This window comes from Perognathus longimembris, chromosome 7 (assembly GCF_023159225.1).
Source record: "Perognathus longimembris pacificus isolate PPM17 chromosome 7, ASM2315922v1, whole genome shotgun sequence".
Lineage (NCBI taxonomy): Eukaryota > Metazoa > Chordata > Mammalia > Rodentia > Heteromyidae > Perognathus > Perognathus longimembris.
Window position 1 is genome coordinate 44,367,649 of NC_063167.1, and position 25,853 is coordinate 44,393,501.

The 25,853-nt window shown below is 38.8% G+C and overlaps 1 protein-coding gene across 1 annotated transcript in view; it reads left to right on the plus strand.

Moving 5' to 3' along the window:
* Nucleotides 1-5,172: 5,172 nt before the first annotated feature.
* Ube2u (ubiquitin conjugating enzyme E2 U) overlaps nt 5,173-25,853 on the plus strand; it is a 34,277-nt gene continuing 13,596 nt past the window's right edge. Inside the window, exons 1-5 of the mRNA XM_048352131.1 lie at nt 5,173-5,238; nt 7,312-7,393; nt 8,784-8,876; nt 11,312-11,409; nt 17,957-18,077. Of these exons, the coding sequence (XP_048208088.1) occupies nt 5,173-5,238; nt 7,312-7,393; nt 8,784-8,876; nt 11,312-11,409; nt 17,957-18,077 (460 nt within the window). The remainder of the gene's footprint in view (nt 5,239-7,311; nt 7,394-8,783; nt 8,877-11,311; nt 11,410-17,956; nt 18,078-25,853) is intronic.

Genomic DNA, 25,853 nt, shown 5'->3' on the forward strand with positions numbered 1-25,853 from the left:
TAAACTGAGATCAGCAAGTGGCCAGTGTGCTCTGGGTAAGAAGTCGAATTCAGCCAGGCACTGGTGGCTCACACCTATAATCCTAGCTACTCAGGAGGCTAAGATCTGAGGGTCAAAGTTCAAAGCCATCTGGGGTAGGAAAGGCTATGAAACTCTTATCTCCAATTAACGACCAGAAAACCAGAAGTGGAGCTATGATTCAAAGTGGTAGAGTGATAGCTAGCCTTGAGGAAGAAAAAAAAAAAAATCAGGGACAGCACCTAGGCCCTAATTTCAAGCCCCGTGACTAACCAAAAACAAAAAAAGAAGTTGAATTATGCTGGGGCACAGTGGCTCACATCTGTAATCCTAGCTACTTGAGAGGTAGAGACCAGGAGGACTGTGGCCAAAGGTCAAGCCCAGTGGAAAAAAAATTATGCCTTTAAAGTACAAATAGTAGGATTGCACTTCAGGCCTGGGCCTACTAGAAAAGTAAAAGCCTGTCCAGTATGGCCCAGACATGGCCTGACAAAACTTGCTGCTCAAGGTTTCACAGATTGTCAGCTGTTTCGATCCGGAATTCAGGTCCTCTTCTAACATGTGCATGTGGCAATGGTTTGAGTGAGGCTTTGGCATTCTTTTTACTCTTTACCAGTAGCTGCTCTCAGCACCTGAAGACTACATATTCTGTACCATACTGGCCTTCAATTTCAGAGACTGTCCCTCACCTGGAGTAACACAGACATGCACACACACATACACACACACACACACACACACACACAGGCCCATCCAGATGAGGTGAGACACAGTCTGGAAAATCCTGCCTCTAGAAACACAGGGCTGGGAATATGGCCTAGTGGCAAGAGTGCTTGCCTTGTATACATGAAGCCCTGGGTTTGATTCCCTAGCACCACATATGTAGAAAATGGCCAGAAGTGGTGCTGTGGCTCAAGTGGCAGAGTGCTAGCCTTGAGCAAAGAGAAGCCAGAGACAGTGCTCAGGCCGTGAGTCCCAGCTCCAGGACTGGCCAAAAAAAAAAAAAGAAAGAAAATTAAAAAAAAATTAAAATACACCATAGAACTCAATCACATAAACAAAATCCAACATGTTCACAGACTTGAGGATTACACAGGGTTCACAGATCCTGAAGGTTAGCTTGGAATTCTGCCTACTCTGCAAGCACACTGTGACATTTCTTTTTTTCAAACCTCCAAGCCACAGTTTTTTGGAGAAAGAAACTACCTCTCCACTTGAAGGCACACAAAAAAATTAAAAATCAACATAAAGCAATTATTTACTAGCTAGTAATCTTTTTGGACAAATTACAGAATATAATAACTTTATAAATTGCAAAACTCAGAGACAATTATTAATGAATGAGTAAGGTAAAAGAGAAGATCTGGTACATATTTAGTTAATAGATATATAGACAGACATTGTCTTTTCTGGATTTACCCTGCAGAGTGAGACTCAGATAAGTACAGACAGAATAGCAACCAAAATCCACAGACAATTGCCATCAACTACTGAGACTCACGGTAATCTATTTCAGAAGGTTCAGGTATTTGCTTCCTACAACGTAAGACATTTGTGAGGTCCTAGAGCCTAGTGGTTGAAACAATGGCTCTGCAGCTACATATCCTAAGTTTGCATTTATCTTCTACTGCATCTTGGCAGTTGTGTGACCTTGAGCAAAAAGCCTACTGTCTTTGGGCCTCAGTTTGCCACACCTATAACTTAGACATGTAAGAGTACCTAGTTCCTAGAGTCGTTCTGTAAGGATGAAATTAATTTCCATAAAGCACCCAAAAAACATCAAGTATGTGAAAAATGTTGGCTGTAGTACACTCAATGTTAGTCTGTGATTGAGCTTTTGGCAGATGTTATTCCTTTTTATTCTCACAATGATCCCATAAGTATCATCACTGGCTCACAAAAAACAGATGAGAGAAAAATACAGTCATTGGAAATCTAAATAACTTCTTCAGGGCTACCCATATAAGCTACTAAGACACAGCTATGCTAAAATACAACCCAGCTTTGTCTTGAGAGTACCTGGTTTTTACCACTAGGATATTAAATTAACAGTAGAAATACTATAGGTAGGAATTTATTTATTTTCCTTTATTTCTGGCTTATCAAAAAAAAAGCCAAGCAACATAACAAATCTGATGAACAAGCAGATCAGGACATGGTTTAGGAGTGGATCATGGTAAGATCATGACATCAGTAACATACTTGAAAAGTTTGTAAGACTAACATTTGCAGAAGATGATTCCATGTACACACACACACATATATAGTCTACTTATAAATTTCAAATTTAAGTGACTTGGCTATCTGAACAGCTGATGCTATTAATCATAGAAAGTAAACTTGCCTAGCTGCTACATGTATGCCAGATGTTAGACCCACTCACACACACACACACACACACACACACACACACACACACACACTTCCTCTTGCTCCGTCTTCTCACCCAGCTCCAGTCCCATTTCCATCTCAGGAACCTCCATAACACCTCCCATAAGCCAGGAGCAGAGGTAAATGCTAGCCATCCAGTGAGTACAACTCTAATCCACACCTCCAAACACTACAATGTCAGACTGCATAAGCTGCCTGTTTGGAAGCTTTGCCTTTCCCCAATATTCCAGGTGTCCTAACCTTTATGTCTCCTCAGTTACACCAGTGATGGGGGCTTTATAATTTATTTTTATGTGCCCTGACTGCAGCTCTGAAGCGTCTCTGCTTTGGTGGCTCTTGCTCTTAGCCACAGTATTTCTGCTTCAAGGCAGGACCTCTGTCATTCTCCTTCTGACTTGAACCCTGTATATGCTTTGTGACTTGCTAAGCTCCCATAGATCTCACATCTCTCCATATTACTGCATTGCCTACTTCCTTTGCGTATGCCTCATTCTCTCATAGAAGGTGACTCATCTGACTCTAGAACTATTTGATCCTGCTTAAGTCACTTCAATTGGCCAACACTGATGTCAGGTGCTTAGGACTGGAATGTAGTGACAAGTCATGATGCCCTTGGCCATTTATGTTCTAGTGGGGAAATCACATGAACAGACAATATCAAAATTATATGGGAATAATATACAAAGATAAGCTGAGGTTAAACTAGAACACAATCCATCCACATGGTTCAGGAAAGCTTCAAAGAAGAATTTATGTGTTTCAGATGTGTAAGAGTTGACAATCAGATAAAAAAGAGGAAAGAAGCCAGGCTTGTAACTCTAGCCACTCAGGAGGTGCAAGTAGGAAGTTCACCATTTGGAGCCAGCTCTGGCAAAGTTATCAAGATCCTATTTGGAGAAAGCCCATAGACTGAGAGAAGATCTTCACTAGCCGTACAACAGACAAGGGCCTCATATCTAAAATACACTTAGAACTCAAAACAATAATTTCTCCCAAAGCAAATCCTCAAGGAAACAACTACCCCATTAATAAATGAGCTAAAGTCTTAAAGGGAGACTTCTCTGAAGAGGAAATGAGACTAGCCAATAGACACATGAAGAAGTGCTCAACATCTCTGGCTATAAAAGAAATGCAAATCAAAACAACATTGAGATTCTACCTCACCCCAGTAAAAATGGAAGGGGAGGGGGACGAGAGGGAGGACGGGAGAGAAATTCCAGGAGTCAAGGTAGAAAAGATAGCTGGAGCTAGACAAGATAGTACCCATAAGAAAAGGCATGTAGTTTAAGAGTGTTGTCCCTCAAGACTGAAGCTGAGTGGTGATCAGTAAGTATGGGAAAGAGAGGAAGAGCATAGAAAAGGCTCTGCCTTGCCATGCTAAGCAGCTCAGATTTAAGTCCATACTGAATGATTTCTTAAGCTTTTTGCCAATACATAGTATTAAAATTAGTGAATTTCATAGATTCTGACCCCAAAACTAATGTGTGCCCACGAGCACACACATACTCGTGCAAATGCATACATGTAAATTTGCCTGTGATTTCACTCACTGTACCTAAACATCCATAGAAGTCAACCCATATTTAAAATGTTGAAGATGGAAATAGGATAGGCTGGAAGGTGAAAGGAAACCCTTTGAAGCGCTTTTTTAAAAAATAAATTTAACTTTATTTTGTTGTAAAGGTGATTACAGAGGGGTTACAGTTACGTAAGTAAGGTAATGAGTACATTTGCAGAGAATTATATGAGCATATATTCGTTTAAATACAACACTACAACAGGCAAGTCTTGGAGGCAGGAAACACGGATCACAGATGTTCTGTAGCTTGACAAGTGATGACAAAGTCGTGAACTTGGGTGCTGACGATGAGGCTTGAGATGTTACAAAGGCTACATGTCATAGTGAGTGGTTGAAGGCAAAAGCTACAAAAAAAGAGGAGTCGAATGATTTCAGGTGTCCATTTTAGGAAAAAAATGAATTGGGACAGAACGCTAGTTGGGTAGGAAGGGTATTAAAAACCAGATGGGTAAGAGCAAAACAAAACAAAACAAATCTCGGAGAAGTACTTCATGTGAAGGTTTCTGTGCCCCACACCCTGGGTCCTGGGACCTCACCGCAGACCCTCCACGTGAGGAGTGTAGAGACGGGGGTGGACTGAGAATGCGGGGCGGTGGGGGGGGGGGGCGGGGCGGGGCGGACGGGGAGAGGGGGCAAGAGGGGAGGATGGGGTCTTGTCCTGAACACCATCATCATTGGCCTGTCAAAGTGAAACTGCTCATCGATTGGCTGTGGCAGTAACCAGAGGCCAGCATCCCGCCGCTGATTGGACGAGAGACAGCCACATCCCCACCTTCTTTCTCCTTTCCCACGGAAGTCTGTTGCCCGGCAACCGACTAGCTTCCTCCAGTTAAGCGGAGTCCACTTTACACCTGCGAAGGGGACTGGACCACCTGCCAGAAATTAGGCTTTCATTCCCTCTCCACGCGCCAGCAGCACGGGGGCTGTCTCCGTGGCTCACCGAAGTTTCTATGAGGAGTATGGACTGGCACCGCAGTTACTGCTGAGCCACAGATCAGTTAAGACCCTTAACTTCCTCCTAGGAAAAAAAAAAAAAAAGAAGGAAAGTTACTCCAAACTCAGAAGTTATTCATCTCAGGAGCATTTTAGGATTACGTCTAGTTAACAAGGTGACGGAAGGTAACTCGAAATCTCTAACAAAACCGAAAGCGTTTGTGCACAGGTGACAAACCTGCTGCTTTAGTATGCACGCTCCAGCTTACATCTTGCTGGAGAGAGACTTCCGAGAGTTGAAGCAGAATAATTATGTGGTAAGTACCCTGGACGTGGGAGGATTTACTTGGCGCACTAAGATTTTGAAGAAGCAGCTTAAAGCCATGCTTCTTCTAAAACTTATTTAATGGTGGCTGGGAATATGGCCTAGCGGTAGAGTGCTTGCCTCGTATACATGAAGCCTTGGGTTCGATTCCTCAGCACCACATATATAGAAAAAGCCGGAAGTGGCACTGTGGCTCAAGTGGTAGAGTGATAACCTTGAGCAAAAAGAAGCCAGGGACAGTGCTCAGGCCCTGAGTTCAAGCCCCAGGACTGGCAAAAAAAAAAAATCATTTAATGGAATCTAATTTGCTGCCACCACATTGTTATTTAATGAATCTATTTTATAATAATCATTACTACAGGGCTAGGCATTGCACTCACATCTATACTCAGGAGGCTGAGATCTGAGGATCAGGGTTGAAAGCCAATCCTGAGTGGTAAAGTCCATGAAACTCTTATCTCCAATTAACCACCAAAAAGTTGAAAGTGCATCTGTGGCTCAAATGGTAGCGAATTAGCCTTGAACACGAAGAGCTCAGAGACAGATTCGGGCCCTGAGTCCAAGCCCTACTACCACACGCATGCATGCACATAATTATGATTTCAAGATGATAATTACTAACAGTATCAAGTACCTTTTGAAATTAAATCCTGAGTTTCAAGCTCTGTCACGTAGTAAGTGCAAGATTCTTCTCAATATTAATATATAAACTAGTATTTCATCTTATCCAACCAAAAACCTAAGACTCCAAAAATTTCTGTAAAGATTTGGCCCTAGGATTCCATTACAGGATTTTCTGACTCTCAACCTTTTCTCTTGTTTTCTGTTACTTACAGTCTAGTGCCTTTTTACCAGAACAACAAATAAACACCTTCCTTGTGCATCATTTATACAGAGGAAGTCATTACCGTTTGGTTCCAAATGGCAGCAAAGAAATTTTGGTAATCATGGGTGCCATAGTTGGTTTATAGATGAGAGTGGAAGAGAGGAAGGTGCTCAAAGAAAAGAATAGAAAAAAAGGCATACACAGAAGGAGAGTGTGGCATGCAGATGCTCTGAACAGGTACACTCTGAGTTCAGTGGTGGTGTTCTGTTTTCACTTCCACTATAAGAAGATTAAAATAAAAAGGCAAGGCATCCATGACTCATCCTGAAATCCTCCCTACTCAGGAGGCTGAGATCTGAGGATCCATGTACACCCCCCCCACACACACACCACACCCTACACTAGAAATGTTAGGCACAATTATTAAGTCCATCAACAAACATCCCAGGGGCATCGATTTGACACGACATTATTTTACTGGTTTTCAACTTAGTTGTTTGGGGAAAGAAAATCCAATAAAGGGAATATATAAACATAGATAATATAAGTAAAACAGGTATGATGTTCATCCAGACAAATGTCTCTCATGCTTAATAACTGTCTGCTAAGGAATATGTATTGAATATACTCATATGTACTCTTCAGCGTATTTGATAGATTTTCTATGAAATACATTGTCTTTCTACTACAATTATTCAAGTGTAGGGAAAGTTTATTCTATATATGTGCAACTTATAGTTTTTTTTAACAAAAGTGTTCTTATTTCATGCCTTCCTCCTAGTATCCAAATAGCTTTAAAAATATTTAAAGAAAAATATTTTCAACTATTTTTTTCTCTTCTTAATTTGAATATTAAATTGGCTACTGGCTTATACACCTCTAGTCTTGACCTTCAATTCCTATGTCTACACTTTATTTTTTAAAGTTCTTTGTCTATATTTCTTGGAGTAAACCTTAAGTTCTATGCAAGAAGACATATAAAACTCAGATATGTAACAGTTTCCCACACCAACAGAAAAAGTTAGTAATCAAGAAAAAATGTGGAGTTAGATGTGGAATGTGGCCTGGGTTCAAGTCCTCAGTACCACACAAACAAACAAAAATACCCCAAAACAAGTAAACAAAAAAAAAAAAGAAAGAAAAATGTTAAGAGTTCTTGAGATTCAGTGTAACCCAGTAACTGATTCTCAAAACTATAATAAATAATTTGTCATCTTTGGTTTTGTTTTTAAATTAAAGGGTATTTCTGCCTCTCCTGTAAGTGACAATATGTTGAAATGGGAAGCTGAAATTGAAGGTTTAAAGGATTCAATGTGGCAAGGTATATATTTTCACAACTAATCTGTTCCCTTTTTTTGTTTGTATACAATTAATATCTTATATTAATATAATTATATAATGCTTAATATTATTTGCATAATTATGTGTATATTACATTGTAGTATGTAATTTCTTGGAGTTCTTTAAATGTATATGTTTACATCATATCAGTTCTCTAGAACTACTCAAATACTATTTTCTCTAGAAGTTTAAAAGTACTCAGATATTATTTGCCATTTGTCAACACAGGTTGAAATTTTTAAGTGTTTGTGTGTGTTTGTGTGTGTGTGTGTGTGTGCATGCATGTGTGTTTGGTACTAAAGACCATACCCAGGGCCACACCTATTCTAGATAAGTACTCTACCATTGAGCCATATTACAGTGTTGCAATGTTACTGCATTTTTAAGAAGCAAACACAATGAAGAAAGTCAATCAAGATTACTTCTAAAATTCTTCCATGAGATCAGAAAATACCTATCAAAAACTTCCTATTGGGGCTGGGGATATGGCCTAGTGGCAAGAGCGCTTGCCTCGTATACTTGAAGCCCTGGGTTCGATTCCCCAGCACCACATATACAGAAAATGGCCAGAACTGGCGCTGTGACTCAAGTGGCAGAGTGCTAGCCTTGAGCAAAAAGAAGCCAGGGACAGTGCTCAGGCCCTGAGTCCAAGGCCCAGGACTGGCAAAAAAAAAAAAAAAAAAAAAAAAAAAACTTCCTATTGGCTTTGAAATCCTACAGTAACTTTCATCTCATTTTCTCCTCTATAACTTTTCCCCAGATTGTCTTAAGGTAAATTCTCAGGAAATACTGGGTGGCTGGCTATAAATTGTAATGACCCAGTGTTATTTCAGCTGCAGATTAAAAAAGAGATGCTTGAGTGAGATAGGGGAGACTAGCTGATAATGATGGTAACAGAATTTGTGCTACTAGGCATTTTGACTACAGTTCTGAAGAGAGAGAGAGAGAATGGTTGGTTACATCAACGACAGGAGTCAGGAAGGGCTTTCCAAGGAAGTAACAGTTGAGTTGAATCTTGAAGAATGTGTATGAGTTTGCCAAATTCACAAGAAGGCAAGCAGATTTACAGGCACGAAAGGGTACAGCAGGTTCTGGGAAGGATGAGTTTAGTCAATACACCAAGGGGAGGCAGCATTAGAGGGACTGAGGTAGTGGATAGAAAGAGCTAGGAGGAAAAAAAACTGAAACTAATGCAATAAAGTTGTAAGGTGTCACATCTACTATTCAAGGGGGTCTATGCACTAGTAAGCAATGTACCTAAGAAAATCATAGGATCATGGGAAGGCTTTACCATAGGAGAAACTCTGGTGTTAATCAGGTTAGAGGCAATGCACATGACACTTTGGTAAACCTGTATTTCTATATCACAGGATTGCTTTTCCCTCTGGAATTAAATTTTCCACCGGAGTATAACCATGTACCTCCAATTGTGAGATTTACATCCATTCCTTTTCATCCAAATGGTAAGGACCAAATGAGATTGTTTTCCCTGGTTTTTGAAATCTTTAAATTGTTTTACAAGGGGAGTTGTTTCAATTCAATGTATCAATTCATGTGTACAATGCATGGCTCTCCTCAGCCCATCTATCCCAATCCTACCCATTCCCTCAATTTACTACTTCCGTTTTCTTCCTTTTCTTTTCTTTTCCTTTTTTTTTTTTTTTTTTTTTGCCAGTCCTGGGGCTTGGGACTCAGGGCCTGAGCACTGTCCCTGGCTTCTTTTTTTGCTCAAGGCTAGCACTCTACCTCTTGAGCCAAAGTGCCACTTCCGGCTTTTTCTGTGTATGTGGTGCTGATGAATCAAACCCAGGGCTTCATGCATACTGGGCAAGCTCTCTACCACTAGGCCACATTCCCAGCCCCTACTAGCTCCATTTTCATTTATGTACACTGAATGTTATGATTTTACTTTCCCACTATTCCTCTCTCCATTCATCCTATTCCTTTCCTTTAACCCTTGGCCTTCTCAGACTAGACATGCCTTAGCTTCCTGATATTCATTTTGTTAAACTATTAATTATTCCAAGGGATTGCACCTTAGAAGAACACATACATTAAACAGTTTAATCTGTATATATGCATATGACCCTATATGTGTTTTTATACATATTTTTATTTTAAATCTAACTTCCACATATAAGAGAAAACATGTATGTTTTTCATAACTGGAACTCTGTTTTTCCAGTGCTACTGTTTACTAATAATTTTTTATTTTTAACAACTGGATTGTAATTATAAAAGTGGGAATGGTCATTGGGAAAAATTAAAACGCAGAAGTGACCTTGAAGTCAAATGCAAAGAGATATTACGTACAACATTTGGTCAAATCTTATTTTTATATACATTTTTCTATGAAGTTGAGGCATAATATGTCAGGTTTTGCATCTAACCTTTTTATTTGAAAGTATGCAAGCATTTTTCCTGCACCATTAAACATTCTTCAAAAGATCATTTCAAATAGTTCAATCAGGCACTTAATCATCCTGGTTCTACTCACTATTTTAGTTGGATCTGATTTTTCATTACCCTAAAAAATTGATACCCTAAATAAATTAAAATTTTAGACTAAAGAAAAAAAGATTTCTGCCCTAAGTTATACACAAAGTGATTTCTTGAAGGATCACAAATCAAAATTTTTAATGCTCAGAAAGAAGATGATCTAATATAATTTTTATGGGCTTGTTGAGGAAGGTCCTTCTAAGCATGATAAAATCCAGAAACTATTGAAAAAGCATGCCATCATAAACTTCATAAACTTTTAAAACCCTCTGTAGCCAAGAAGAGATTTGAAAAATGGACTTTTTCAAATGGAGGGTATAATATTTTCATTACCTTTAGGTTAGCATAGGTTAATAATATGTAGGGTGTTTTGTTTTGTTTTGTTTTTACTGTGATCATTCTAGAGATGTGTTCAGTGTACTTTGAACAAGATCACTCTTTCATGTGTTTGAATCCACGCTTGTGGGACCCAGGATATAAGTGAGCTATTATAATCTACGTGTTCATTAGGATAGAGTTTTTAAGTGAAATAGAGTTTTTAAGTTTTTATATGATTTGTATTGCCCATAAACAGAACAACAAAAATCTCTGAAAGCTAGACTTTGGGGTAATTGCTTTGTCCTTTGAATCTTTATTGCTGGCACACAGCAGGTGCTCAGATCTCTTGTGGATAAATATTTCCATCTGTTAATGTATTGTTGAATGAAAAACCACCCTGAGCAACAAAACAAAATATCATTCATACAATAAACACACATGTGAATATGGTTATTTATATATATATATGTGTATTCATTTAGACTACTTAGTAATAACTAAAGGAGGGTAGGTAGGGGAACATTTGTATTTTACTTTATATTCTCTTATGTTTTAATGTATTTTCTGAAAATGTGATTATTTTCTGCAATTTGTATGAGTCTGTGTGTTTGTGCCTCTGTGTGTGCCAGTACTGGGACTTGAACTCATGGTCTGGGTGCTGTCCTTTAGCTTTTCCACTCTAGGCTAGGGCTCTACCACGAGAGCCACAGCTCTACTTCCACCTTTTTTTTTTTTTGATGGCTAATTGAAGATGAAAGTCTCTCAGACTTTACTGCCCAAGACGGCTTTGAACAGTGGTTCTCAGATCTCAGCCCCCTAAATACTTGGAGTTGTATAGGTTTGAGCCATGAGTGTCCAGCTTAAAACTTATTTTGACACTTAATACAGCATTACCTATTAAGCAGCTAAAACAACATGATGAGGGCACAGGGGCCAAGCACAGTGTTTCTTACAAGAAAGAAGAAATAAAAGAAAGAATGCATGTAATATTTATTTTAATTTATCAATTTATTTTTCTAAGTTTTAAATAATAATCCATTATATGTTTATAGCTTATTATCAATACATTATTTTAATACAGTACACCCCCATACTGGCCAGCCCAGTATAGATTTTTTGGATGATCCTGCTAGTTGGAATCCAAGCTATACATTGAGCAGCATCTTACTTGCACTACAGGTAAGTATAGATTTTCTATAAGTCTTATATATTTGTGGTTGTGTATGTATGTGTGTGTGTGCATGTGTGTGTGAGAGAGAAAGAGAGAGACAGACAGACAGACAGACAGACAGGATAGAGAGACAGAGACAGAGAATTTTTTCTTATCTTTAAGACATAGTCTCATTATACAACCCAAAATGGCTTGACTTCTCAATTCTGTCTCTGCCTGCTGGGATTTTAGTTGCCTACCATCATGTTCAAGTTAATGCTTTCTCTATTTCTTTTTTCACTTTCTTTCCTTTCTCCTTTCCCTTTCCCTTTCTCTTCCTTACTTTGTTTTTGTTGTTGTTGTTGGTTGTGGGAGTTATAGTCAGGGCCAAGGTGCTGTCCCTGAGCATTTTACACTCAAGGCCACCACTCGACCACTTGGAGCCACATCACCACTTCTGGTTTTCTGGTGGCTAATTGGAGATAAGTGTCTCATATATTTTCCTGCTCAGGCTGGCTTGAAATGAGATCCTCAGATCTCAGCCTCCTGAGTAGCTAGGATTACAGGTGTAATGCACCAGTACCTAGCTTCTTCCTTTTCTGTAACAGTTCTGGGACTTGAACTCAGTCAGGATCTGAGCATTGCTTCTTAGCTTTTTTTGCTTAAGGATGGCACTCAGGCACTTCTGGCTTTTGGTGGTTATTAGAGGTAAGAATCTCACAAAATTTTCCTGCCCTGGCTGACTTTGAACTGCGATCCTTAGCTTCCTAGTAGTTAGGAATACAGATAGGAAACACTGGCACTTGACAATTCTTTCTTTAGTACTTTTAAATATTCTAGATATTCAACACACAAAAATTAATATGTACAATGTATACTTAAATGTTTAAAGAATGAAACCATTGTTATACATTAAAATGGATAGTTAAGGCATTTCACAACCAAATATACATTTGTCAAAGAAGAGAATAATTGTATAGTTTCAGTTAGAGAGATTGTCTTGGGCTTTCTTTTGGCTCTTGACCTTACTTCCTAGCACTTACTGAAGGTACCTGTTAGGTCTTTCCTCCCTCATGGCTCTTGCCTTTCTTGGAGGTAAATTGAGTGATCATAATGTACAATGTTCAACTTTATCCTGTGTTTCCAACAGTGTTAGCTAGCAGCTTTCTCTTGTAAGAGTTCATAGCAAACCAGGGATTGTCTTCTAAAGTTGGTTCCTGTCTTCCAAGTGCATCCTTTACCTGTGGGCTTGTGGTCCTTAAACACATGCCCACATCCTGTCTTATTTCTTACCCCAAAGCCCTAGTTTCTCATCTGAGGCTAATTAATTGTTTCAGTGATGACTGCTGTAACTACTTGAATTAGTCTTAGCAATATTCTATCTAGGGGCCTACTTACCATCAAAATATCTGGAAATAAATTATCACATTTGATTGATTAGAACATTTGAGGAATGAACATTTGACTTAACTGAATTTTCTCAGGGAAATTGTGATACAAAGTCTATTCCTTGTTATTAAGAATAAATAAAACAATAGTTAATTTTCTGGCTAGTTATTTAATATACTGAGTAAAACATACTCTTTAAAATATGCAACTCATTCGTTCACTCCTTCTACAAATATGTACTTAGTATCTGCCTGAGTGTAGCTGTGTTCTGGTAAAGAGACATCTGAGCAAAAACTTGAAAGAGGTGGATGAGTATGTCATGCAGAATCTGGGATGGATCTTTTGGTGGTGCCTTTTAAGCTGAGACATTTCTCTGTCTCCCACCTGAACTGAATGAAGTCTGCCCTGACAACAGTAAAACAGAATGATCCCCAAATCTAATATGTAAGGCAATCTGGAATGAACTGGTAATGTTTTTGAGCTGTAGATTAATTTAATATAAGGAAAAGTGGGGGCTCTGAGATTAGATTTGTTGTCTTCATCTCTCAGTTCTTTCACTTGACACCTCTGAACACATTTCTTCATCTCTCAATACTGCTATTCTTTAGCAATGAAACGGGAATAACTATTTTATGTGATTTGTGAGGTTGATATTAATTAATGAACATAAAGTGCTTAGAACTGTGCTTGGCCCAAGAAAACCACTCAACAGTTAATAGCATCATTGTTTTGTTTTGTTTTTGTTTTAATGTTAATCACTAATACAAAATGACTGTTAAGCATTGCTAAGTATATCCTGTAAAGCCAGTAGATAACACAGTTGTTTATCTTTTTATAATATATTAATGAAATAATAAAGCCATACCACAGAAGATCTTAAGACTCTGAGAAAGAAAAGAGAACCACTAATAATAATAAAGAAAACCCCTAACTCTACTGTTATTTCCTATTCGTGTGTGTGTGAGTGTGCGCGTGCGCACGCACGCACACCAGCCCTAGAACTTGAACTCAGGGCCTGGGCACTGTCCCTGAGCTTCTTTCACTCAAGGCTACTTACTACTCTACCACTTGAACCAGAATGCCACTTCCAGAAGTTTTGAGTAGTTTATTGGAGATAAGAGTCTCATTGAGTTCCTGCCTTGGCTGCCTTTGAACCACAAGCCTCAGATACTCCTGAGAAGCTACCATTATAGGCATGAGCCACTGGTGCTGGGTTTACAATCTTAATTTCTTTGAAAGATTGTATCTCCCTGTATAGTGAAAATGTAAATATCAGTATCCATCCATAGCATGAATGCTAAAGCATGAGCTATGCTTAAGTGGATATTATAAAATGTTACTATTGGCACAGCTGTTCACTGAAGAATTTGATTTTTCTGTTTATCTCTTTCTCTCGGAGAGCTTTTTACCATTTTGTACCCAAATGTAGGTAATTTAAAATTTGGGTATCTTTTTTAAATAAACTATTTTGGCAGGGTATCTGATTTATCCATTTTAATATGTTCTTATATGCTAAGTCTCCAAATCATTAAATACATTTAATGGCTGTGTATACATCGTAGGTGTAGGTCTGAGGCACAGTGGCTAATGAGAAGAGTATTGAATAAACCTTACCAGATGTGCTCTCTGAGTAAGATTATCTCTCCAGCCGAAAACCAAAATCTTGGTCTTGAGATAAGTATCATCTGGTTCTTGCCCACTTTGAAAGATATCATTCAATCCTCCATGAATCCTTATTTAAGCAATCACAATATTCTTGGAAATATAGCCCAAATATGTTTTCCAAACAGGAAAACTCAAGTACCAACAGAAAATTCTTGTTGCCTTTGAAATACCAGATGTTAGATGATTACTTTCATTAGTGAAAGCTTGCTATGATTTCCATAACTTTGTTGTTTATGTTTTCTTTTGTTTGAAGACAGAATCTCCCTATGTGGGCCAGGCTCATCTCAAACTCATAGTCCTCCCTGCCTCAACTTCTCCAAGCGCTGGGATTATAGGCATGTATCACCACACCCAGATTCCCCTTAACTTTGAAGTCACAATTAGCACTCTGGCATGCATCTACATTTAGATATTTGAGTAGTAGTACTCATGGTGGTTGTAGCTTTAATGTTATTTCATCCTAGAGTCAGCATGTTATTACATAAAATGTTTTAAACCATGAATTACTGAATAAATATTGGCAATTGGGGCAAAAAATTCAAAGTGATGTACAGAGAGGTTACAGTTTCATATGTTAGGCATTGGATACCTTTCTTGTACTGTTTGTTACCTCCTCCCTCATTCCCCCCTCCCCCTCCCCCTTTCCCTCTCTCCCCATGAGTTGTTCAGTTGGTTTACACCAAACAGTTTGGGGCAAAAAATTTTGGAGGTACTTGATCAAAAATTGTGGTCATGGGGCTGGGGATATGGCCTAGTGGCAAGAGTGCTTGCCTCGTATACATGAGGCCCTGGGTTCGATTCCCCAGCACCACATATACAGAAAAATGGCCAGAAGTGGCGCTGTGGCTCAAGTGGCAGAGTGCTAGCCTTGAGCAAAAAGAAGCCAGGGACAGTGCTCAGGCCCTGAGTCCAAGCCCCAGGACTGGCCCCCCCTCCCCAAAAAAAATTGTGGTCTAGCAAAACAACTTTTTGTTGCCACTGGTCACCTGTTTGGAGTACAGACAGTATGGTATGCAGAATTTTTGTGTGTGTGTGATGGTACTAGAGCTTGAACTCAGGGCTTGAGCACTGCCCCTCAGCTTTTTCTGCTCAAAGCTAGCCCCCCATCACTTGAGCCATAGTTCCACTTCTGGCTTATGGATAGTTAATTGGAGATAAGAGTCCTACAGACTTCCTTGCCCGGGTGAGCTGGCTTTGAACCATGATTCTCAAACCTCGGCCTCCTGAGTAGCTAGGATTGCTGGTATTAGCCACCAGTGTGCAGCAATAGACTTAGGGTTCCCCCCAAGATTTCCATCCTCCAGTGATTGGTCAAAACACTGATCTAGGTACTACTGTGCAAGGACTTAGAGAAGAACTGTAGTGATTAATCAGATGATCTTAAGTGTATTGTTGAGGATTATGCAAAGGAATCGTGAATGCCCAAGATGAAAGCAGAAAAGTCAGAGACATTTAATGGAAGAAAAGGAATGAGGCAGAAGGGTAAGTCAGAGAGATCTCAAACATAAGAAGCTTTATCTCACCATAACTGCTCTGAGATCCTAAGAGTAAAGTAGGAAGATTGGAGTTAAGCCTGGGGAAGCTGAGGGCGACAGACACCAGCCAACACCCAGCAGGAAAAGGGGACCCCAGTCCTATAACTGCAAGGAACTAGCTTTCTCCAGCTCCTATATGAAGCTTAAAAACAGAAGCTCCCTGCCAGAACTTTCTGATAAAACCCAGGCAGCTGACACCTAGACTATTGTCTTGTCAATTCTGGAAAAGAGACACTAGTCCAACCATCCTGGATTTTCACTGAAGGAATATAAGATAATTTGCATTTTCCAAATCAAAATAACCCTGAAATACCATCTTATCCCAGTTAGATTGGCCAATATTTTGAATTCTAACAACAAATATTGGTGGGGATGTAGAGGACAAGAAACCCTACTGCACTGGTGGTGAGAATGTAAATTAGTACAACCACTCTGGAAAGCAGTCTGGAGGTTCCTCCAAAAACTCAACATAGACATTCCCTATGACTCAGCCATACCACTCCTAGGCATCTACCCTGTGCATCATGAGCCAGGATACAACAAAGACACCTGCAACTCCATGTTCATTGCTGCAGTATTCACAATAGCCAAGATATGGAAACAACCCAGATGCCTCACAATAGATGAGTGGATCCAAATAAAAACTGTGGTTCCTAGATATAATGGAATTTCACACAGCCATTAGAAAAAATAAAATAAGGGCATTCACAGGGAAATGGATGGAACTAGAACAAATCATGTTAAACGAAGTAAGCCAAGATCAGAGAGACAAATGACACATGTTCTCCCTGATATGCAGAAGTTAGATCTCAAATACACTGGGATGTGACAAATTACACAGAATAGTGAGACCAAAAAGGATAATCTTAGGAGAGAATCACAAAGGTGCAATAGCCAAGCACTTCTCTCTATATAAATATACTATACATACTGAAATGAACTCCAAAGATATGGAAGCAAATGACTTTTTTCTTAATTTATTTTTTTTCTTTTACTGATGACTGTATTCTTTATATATGGTGTACTCACATGCACATCTGTGGGAAGATGGGAAGAAGACACAGAATCTGAGGGAAAAGGTGAAAAAGTACAGCAGTAGAGCACAGTAGACATTGATGAAACTATGCCGCTTGTGGGTAGAGATGGGAGGGAGGGAATGGGAGAGAATGAGGGAACAGATGATACTGTACAAAGGAAAATGTAGGGCTGGGAAGCTGGCCCAGTGGTAGAATGCTTGCCTTGCATACATGAAGCCCTGGGTTCAATTCCTTAGCACTACATATATAGAAAAAGCCAAAAGTGGCATTGTGCCTCAAGTGGCAGAGTGCTAGTGTTGAATAAAAAGAAGCCAGGGACAGTGCTCAGGCCCTGAGTTCAAGCCCCAGGACTGGCAAAAAAGAAAAAAAAAAGGAAATGTGTTTATTACCTGATGTGTGTAAATGTAACCCTGCTGTATACCTCCAAAACAACAAAAAATACATTTAAAAATAAATGAACTTGTATTTTCTTAAGCTGCTAAATTTTTGGTAAGTGATTACAATAATATTAAAAGACTTCTATGAATACTAAATTATCATTTAATGATTCTGATGTGTGTGCAAGCCTCCATACATGCATGTGCTTGTTTATCTACAATCTGGTATGGTATTGTGTTCAGATATACAGATTTTTTTTTACCTTATGCAGTGGAAATGTTTCAGTGATCCTTCCATAAAAATTCAATTTAAATTTATGTGACAGGAACAAACAGTACCAGAAAGAACATTTGCTTTGATCCTAGTGTTGAGTTCATGAGTATACAGTATTAAAACCAAGATAGATCAAGAGTTTCTTGGGAGTAGAGACCATCTCATATTATCTTTATGTCTATCTCCAGCTCAATACATAGGAGTTATTTCATAAATACTTGCAGAGAGTTGTATATGTTTGTTTGTGTTTTCCTTTAAAGACAAACTTGAAAATGTGACTGTTGAGTATTTTCTTCCAGGTTATGATTTCTAACCCAATCCTAGAAAATCCAGTAAATTTGGAAGCAACCCAAATTATGATTAAAAGTGAATATATGTACAGAAAAATAATCCATACACATCTCCAGGAGCCAGTACAAGGTAAGAAGTGTTGTTCTTTGGCAATTATAGTTTACACAGTGTTCATTAGCATTTATACATTAAACATTAATTCTTATATTATACCTGAAGTATTATTATGCATTGTTGTTCTCAGAAATTATGTATTATTCTTTAGCATTTATACACCAAACATTCATACAAATAAATAATTTAGCAAATAATTCTTTCATAAGGAAAGGTTTAATTACATTCTGTTTTGGGTTTTTGTTTGATGTTTGTTTTTCAGTACTGGGGTTTGAACTCAGGACCTCACTCTTGCTAGGTTCTACCACTTGAGCCACTCCACTAGCTGTTTTTTCCATTGTTATTTTTCTAGTAGGATCTTATGTTTATGCCCAGGCTAGCCTAGATTATCTATGGGTCCTCTCTTTATGCTTCCCATGTATCTGATAGGCACGTACAACTGTGCCCAGTTATTTACTGTTTTGGCCCTAGCTGACCTCAAACAATAATCTTCCCATCTTTATCACATGAGTAGCTAAGATTACAGGTGGACATGAATCTGTATCCATTTCAGCAATGAAACCAGTCAGAGTGAGCCTTTAATTAAAGATAATCAGAGATCTTTTATTTACCTATTTATTTATTTTGCCAGACGTGGGACTTACACTTAGGATTTGGCCACTGTCCCGAGCCTCTTTGTGCTCAAGGCTAGCACTCTACCACTTAAGCCACAACATCACTCCCACCATTTTTTCGGAGTAATTTATTGGAGATAAGAGTCTCATGGACTTCCCTTTCAGGGCTGGCTTTGAACCATGATCCTCATATCTCAGGCTCCTGAGTAGCTAGAATTATAGGCGTAAGTCTGGCTCATCTTAAGTTCAGTATTTTTACATGTTATCTTGTATGTTATGGATGGATGGTGCTCGTGTAAACTCATTCACATATCATAATGACATCTAATTTCAACTCTTATGTCTATAGTGGATATTTCCTAGACTTCCCCTGCAGTAGTGCACATGTTACTAATCCTAGGCCTACCCCCTCTTAAGTAGCAAAATATTCAGCATTTTCTTCTGGAAAGTTCTCTCCCCAGGTATGCCTTCTAATGATTCCTGTGGAAATGGCACTCTAAGCTCTCCAGTCTTCTGCTTTATTGTCTGATGTTTTTTCCATAGCCATGGCATTCCACTAGTGGCACCCCTGTGAATCTTTTTTCTTGTAACTATTATTCGTGTATATTAATTGTACCAAGGGACTTGATTGTGATATTCCTATAATGTGCTTTGATCACATCCACTCCCTCTACTACTCTTGCCGATTTCCTTGAGTAGCTCTTGTGGATATCAAAACCCATCAGTAGCTCTCAGCCGTGCTGACCATCTTGTCTAGCCTGGGGAGTCGGTGCTTAGGGGACCATAGACACAGATTTTCCATTACTTGATGGGGAAGGGTGCCCAAATGCGGCAGAGACAGCTGTTTTGCATCAGGAGTGAAAAGGTGGCAGAAAGCTTGTTTGCTCTTAATTGCATAGTAGTATTTCTTTAGGGAATTATATGAAAAACTACAACAGGAATTAATCAACCACTCGGAAAAGGCCTCTGCTAGAATACTCCAAGAATTTCTCTCATGTCCATTTTAAATACTGATTAAAATGATCTAGGGGGCTGGGGATATAGCCTAGTGGCAAGAGTGCCTGCCTCAGATACCTGAGGCCCTAGGTTCGATTCCCCAGCACCACATATACAGAAAACGGCCAGAAGCGGCGCTGTGGCTCAAGTGGCAGAGTGCTAGCCTTGAGCGGGAAGAAGCCAGGGACAGTGCTCTGTCCCTCAGTGCTCCCTCAGTGCTCAGGGACAGGCCCTGAGTCCAAGGCCCAGGACTGGCCAAAAAAAAAAAAAAAAGATCTAGGAAATCCATTGGAAGAATGATTTTTAGACCATTTACTTAGAAATAAAATCAACATCTGGTCCCCACAGCCTCTTCCTTAGTGAGGACTTCAAGGAGGAGGTGATGAGCAGGTCCTTCCCATTCTTCTTCTGCTTCCAACTTTAATAGGATAAGCAGAGAGTCCTCTGGGGTCAACAAATTCAAGATTTGCAAGTACATAGTGAAAGGCTAACTTGACAGCAGAAGTTAATTCAGTGAAAATGCTCATGGGGAAATATTGGTTTAATGAAAAACAATAATGCAAAGTACACTTCTACTAAGCCAGGGCTACATAGTCATTTTACCTTACTATTGTTTGGAATATGAGAATGTTCAACTTAGCACTTCACATTTCCTATGGCTAAAGAAATTGCCTATGCAAGTCATAGCAGAGCATCACAAGAGCCCAATAACTATACCCTTATGAACACATAAGATGATGCTAAGTGAAATGAACTCCATGTGATGGAAACGATTGTTATATCACAGTTGTAACTACTTTCAACGTCCCATCTGTATCTGTAGCTTCTATTATTGATGATGTTCTTGTATCACCTTCCAGTGGTTGTACCTACACTATCTCTGTAATCTTAGATCTGAGTATTTTGGAAACCGTGTATACTGGTATTAGAAGTAGGAAATTGAAAGGGAATACCAAAATTGAGAGACACGGTAAAAAAAGACAAACAACTACAAAAGCAATACTTGCAAAACTGTTTGGTGAAAGTGAACTGAACACCTCAGGGGGGAAAGGAAAAGGGGGAGGAGTGAGGGGGGTATGAGGAACAGGGTAACAAACAGTACAAGAAATGTATCCAATGCCTAACGTATGAAAATGTAACCTCTCTATATATCAGTTTGATAATAAAAATTTGAAAGAAAAAAAAGAAATTGCCTATGTTTAGCCAATGGAAGGAAAGATCAATAACAATGATAAAATCTGTTCTCAGACCTGGACACAGGTAACCCACACCTATAATCCTAGTTACTATGAGGCTGAGAGCTGAGGATCATGGTTCAAAGTCAGCCTGGGCAGAAAAGTCCATGAGACTCTTACCTACAACTAGCTTCTAAAGGCTAGAATGCTAGCCTTGAGCACAGGAGCTCAAGGACTGCACCATGGCCCTGAACTCAAGCTCCAGGGCCAGCACCAAAAGAAAACAACAACATCAACTAAAACTGTTTTCAAATATTTGAAACAATTTCCTATAGAAAAGAGAGATTTTATTTTTCCTAGGTTACTCCAGAAAAGCAAAGTTAGGACTAACATTGAAGCTCACAATCAGTCATATCTTCCCTAGGTTTTCTAGATGGTAGCCACTGAATTTGAGAGGCGTGGCTCTAACTTATGTCAAAAGTTTCTTAATGTGCTATGGATTTTTTCCATAATGAATTATCTGGAATTACATTTTTTATCCTAAGATGAAGGATGGGTATTTGATATGCGGACATACAAATGTCTCTTGTTCCTTAATGTTTTCCTAATATTTGTTTTGTCTGGTGAGCCTTTGAGCTAGCTAGGTCTTCCACTTGGCATACTGACAAGAAGATACCAAACTCTGAGCTCATACCCAATTGGTCATGGGCTGGGGACTTTCCCACATCCTGATAGGCTCCTTTGCTTGTGACTTCTGTCTTCCTTTCTTACAGTGCTCACATATCCTGGGCTGCCTAACACTATCCTGGTAGCACTGGTTTTAGTAGTTCTTTTCAGGTACCACTCTGGACAGTGGTCAGCCGGATGCCTAACCAATCTTTTCTAGAAGCAAAGGTGGCCATGCTGCAGCATCCTTAATGGTAAAGTCCATGCAGTCTCCACAGCCAAATTTGAGGGAGAATTCTCTAATAATTCAAGTTCCTTAGAAGAATGGACAAGACCAGATTAGATTGGTAGGTGAAAAAATTCTATCATAAAGGAATTTTTTTGGTAACTAAAGATTTCATATTAAATGACCACTTTTTAAGGATGATGCCTCTTGCTTACTATCAGGATTTGAACAATGAGGCCTTTCAAGTACCTCTGTTTGTGAAAACTTGGAGGAAGAAAAGCCTAGAAGGAGCCAATGTACACCAACTATTTGCTTTCTAGATTCTGAGTACTGGTACTTTCTAATTTCATAGGCACTCTGCCTTTTGTTGTTTTCTTTAAATTTGTGAATTATGATTTCTAAGTGCATGCATGGTCAAATATTTATCTTCTGTCTACTATGGCTGTTTTGATACTTTAACCATACAGCTCACATAATTTTTTTTGGATCTTTGGTCAAACCGGACACTGGTGGCTCATGCCTATAATCCTAGCAACCTAGAAGGCTGAGTTCTGAGGATCAAGCTTCAAAGGCAGGTTGGGCAGAAAAATCTGAGATTCCTACCTCCAACTAATCAGCAAAAATATGAAAGTAGAGGAAGTACGGTTCAAGTGGTAGAGTGCCAGCCTTGAGGGAAACCATCAAGTAAGAGCATGAGGTTTTGAGTTGAAGCCTCAATACCAGAGAACATATGTGCATGCATGTGAGGGTACATTTATGCGTGTGTGTGCACGCACACACACACACATATCTTTGGTTGAAGGAAGGAATATATAAAATACAAAAATAAAACTGAGTAATAGTAGCTAATACTGAAATAATGAGTCTCTTTTCCTTAGTTATATTTCTATAACTTTTAGTCAATAAAGAAAAACCTCTTCTCTTTTCTCTCTTACTCTCTTTCTCTCTTTTTCTCTTCTTCCTTCCCCTCTGCCTCTCCATGCCTCCATCTTGTGTGGGCTGGCAGATTTGCTCTCCCCCAATAAACTCTTCTCTGCCAAAAAAAAAAAAAAGGCATGGTAATAAGTTTCTGATAATATCTTACTAATGAATAATACAATAACTGTGTGCTAAGTCAATATCAGAATAAAGAGGATTATAGCAATAAGAGAGATTATAATACTAATGTCTCAGTACTTTTTTTAAAAAAAACCTGATAATTTTATAAATAAATTCTGTTTTACTTAGATTATGAAAATGTTGTAATTAGCATATGGGTCTCTAGATCAAGCTCCCTAATTAGTTCAATGCTTTTAAAAATCCTTCTAACCATAGACCAATTTTAAGAGCAATTGTGTCTACAAATGAACTAATAGACATCTCATAAAATTTAGGATCCCCATATTTTTCTGGCTAGGTACAGATATATTTCCTACCACCACCACCCCCCCCACTAAATATCAGGGAAAAAAGAAATTTAGTCTAGTAGCATGCCTCACTTGTGAAAAACAGAGATTAAACACCATTATTCGGAACCAGCAGTAATGATGCCGCTGTAAACACCCTGTACTTATCAAACAATATCACAAAGTTTGGAAACCTTGAGTTTAACAGGGTGTTATAACATATAGGTGTATTTGCTGAGGTCATGTACCTTTCTTTTCCTATTTGTATTTTGGTGTACCAGATAGTCCGGGGACTTTAACTAAAAATGCAAAGTATCTATTTCTATCAAAGAAATTTGTTTATAGCTTTGAAGAACAGAGTGGGAATCCATTTTTATTGGCGTACAGCCCACATCCTTTTCTCCCTAAGTGTTGCCCCCTAGAGGCAGCATCAGCTTAGCACAGTTAGCTGTTGTTTTTTTTTCTGGCATTTACCTACTGCTTCATTTCTAAGCTTACTCTTTGCTAGTGACATCTGAGACTTCTCAGTTTTTGCAGATTTCACTGTATGGGATACAAAGATTTATCTCATGCCACCATTCTCACGCTTTTTTTTTTTTTTGCCAATCCTGGGTTTGGACTCAGGGCCTGAGCACTGTCTCTGGCTTCTTTTTACTCAAGGCTAGCACTCTACCAATTGAGCCACAGCGCCACTTCTGGCCATTTTCTATATATGTGGTCCTGGGGAATTGAACCCAGGGCTTCATGTATACGAGGCAAGCACTCTTTCCACTGGGCCATATTCCCAGCCCCTCTCACGCACATTGTCTCTCCTTCATCCACCTAATAAAGTTTGGTTACATTAATATGACTATAAATATTCAACTTGGGGTGATGTTGTCAAAAAAGAACTCTACTAACATTCAGGCTCTGATGGCTCATGTCTGTAATCCTACCTTCTCAGAAGAATGAAATCTGAGGATCATCAGTTGAAGCTACCCCAGGCAGGAAAGTCTCTGAGACTTTTATCTCCAATTAACCACCCCAAACTGGATTTAGGGCCATGGCTCAAAGTGGTAGAACACTAGCCTTGAGCAAAAAAGCTCAGGGACAAAGCCCAGGCCCCAAGTTCAAGCCCCATGACTGAAAAAAAAAAAAGAAAAGAAAAGAAGAGGGATTATACTCATTACCCGATTTATATGGTAACCCCTCTGCACAATACTTTAATAATAACAAAAATAATATTAAAATAACAATTACATTCTATTTTTAATATATTCCTTCTGATCATATAAAATAATATTTATTGAAATGAATTCTAGGAAATGGAAAAATATTCATCTCAAGTCATGAATGGTTATCTTGATTTTCTTGTACAACTGTCTTGTTCTCTTATTTTTATAAATAGACTATCTATTCTCTCCTTAAACTTTTTGACCAAGCTGTGAAACAGCTGCCAGGTATTTGATCAGTATTTACATTGTCTCTTTTCTCCCCTTGAATGCTACTCTTCTGTAGCCCTGGCTGTCCTTCACTTGTGGCTGGCAGGTTTTTCCTACCATGTCCCTGTCTGCCTCCTGGAGTCCTGCTTGTTTCCTCCCTCAGTTTCCTTTCCTTAGTTTGTGCCTTCGTATTGTTGAAGCACATCTTCACAGCTTGGCATACAGTACTTATAAATATAATGTTTCTACCCTTTTGCTCATGGCTTAGCTGAATTTTAGCTAGGAAATTGTTTTCTTTCAGAAATGTAAAACAATACTTTAACCTTCTAGTGTCTAGTTCTGCTTTTGAAAAGCATGTTATTATCTAGGTGTCTCGTTCTTTATGTGTCACTTATTCTCATTCTTTTCTATTTTTAAAAGTGTTATTTTTATTGCTGGTGATGTAATTTATTTTAATGCCTATATTGGGGTTTAAACTCGAAGCCTCATGCTCTTACTTGGCTTTTTTTTTCCCTCAAGGCTGATGCTCTACCACCTAAACCATAGTTACACTTCTGGCTTGTTGCTAGTTAATTAGATAGAGGAGTCTCATGGACTTTTCTGGCAAGGCTGGTTTCAAACCATGATCCTCAGATGTCAGCCTTCTGGGTAGCTAGGCTTACAGGCATGAGTACCAGTGCTGGTGCTAATATTTCTTGATAATGTGACTTGGCCTGTTTTTGTTGTCTTTTGTCCCCTCATTCATCATGTTAAGCTATTGAAATGTCAAAGCTTATCCCTCAGTTCCAAGAAATTTTCTTATATAGTTTCTTTTATGATTTTTTTCATCTTCCACTTCCCTGCTATCATCTTGACCATCTGTGATTTGAATGTTGGGTCTGCATATCTGGTCCTCAAAGCTTAAATCCAATTGTCTTTTGCTATCAGTCTCTTTGTCCTTGAGTAATTCTAGGAGGATTTTTTTTTTTTTAGAAAAACATCTCTTAAATTTTTGTTCTCATTTTTGGGGTGGTTGGCTTTCATGATACTAATCTTGTCTAGTGACCTTTGACTATCTGTTCATAGGATGAATATTTAATAAGTTGAACTATGAAAATGATTGAAAGTTCTTAATACAAGCTGGGCTTCTTGATGGTTTGTTTCATTCTTGAGTTGGTGGTTGGTTAGTTTTTGCCGGTCCTGGGGCTTGAACTCAGGGCCTGGGCACTGTCCCTAAGCCTCATTGTGCTAGCACTCTACCACTTGAGCCACAATGCCAGTTCTATATTTTTCTGTATATTTTATTGGAGATAAGAGTCTCATGGGCTT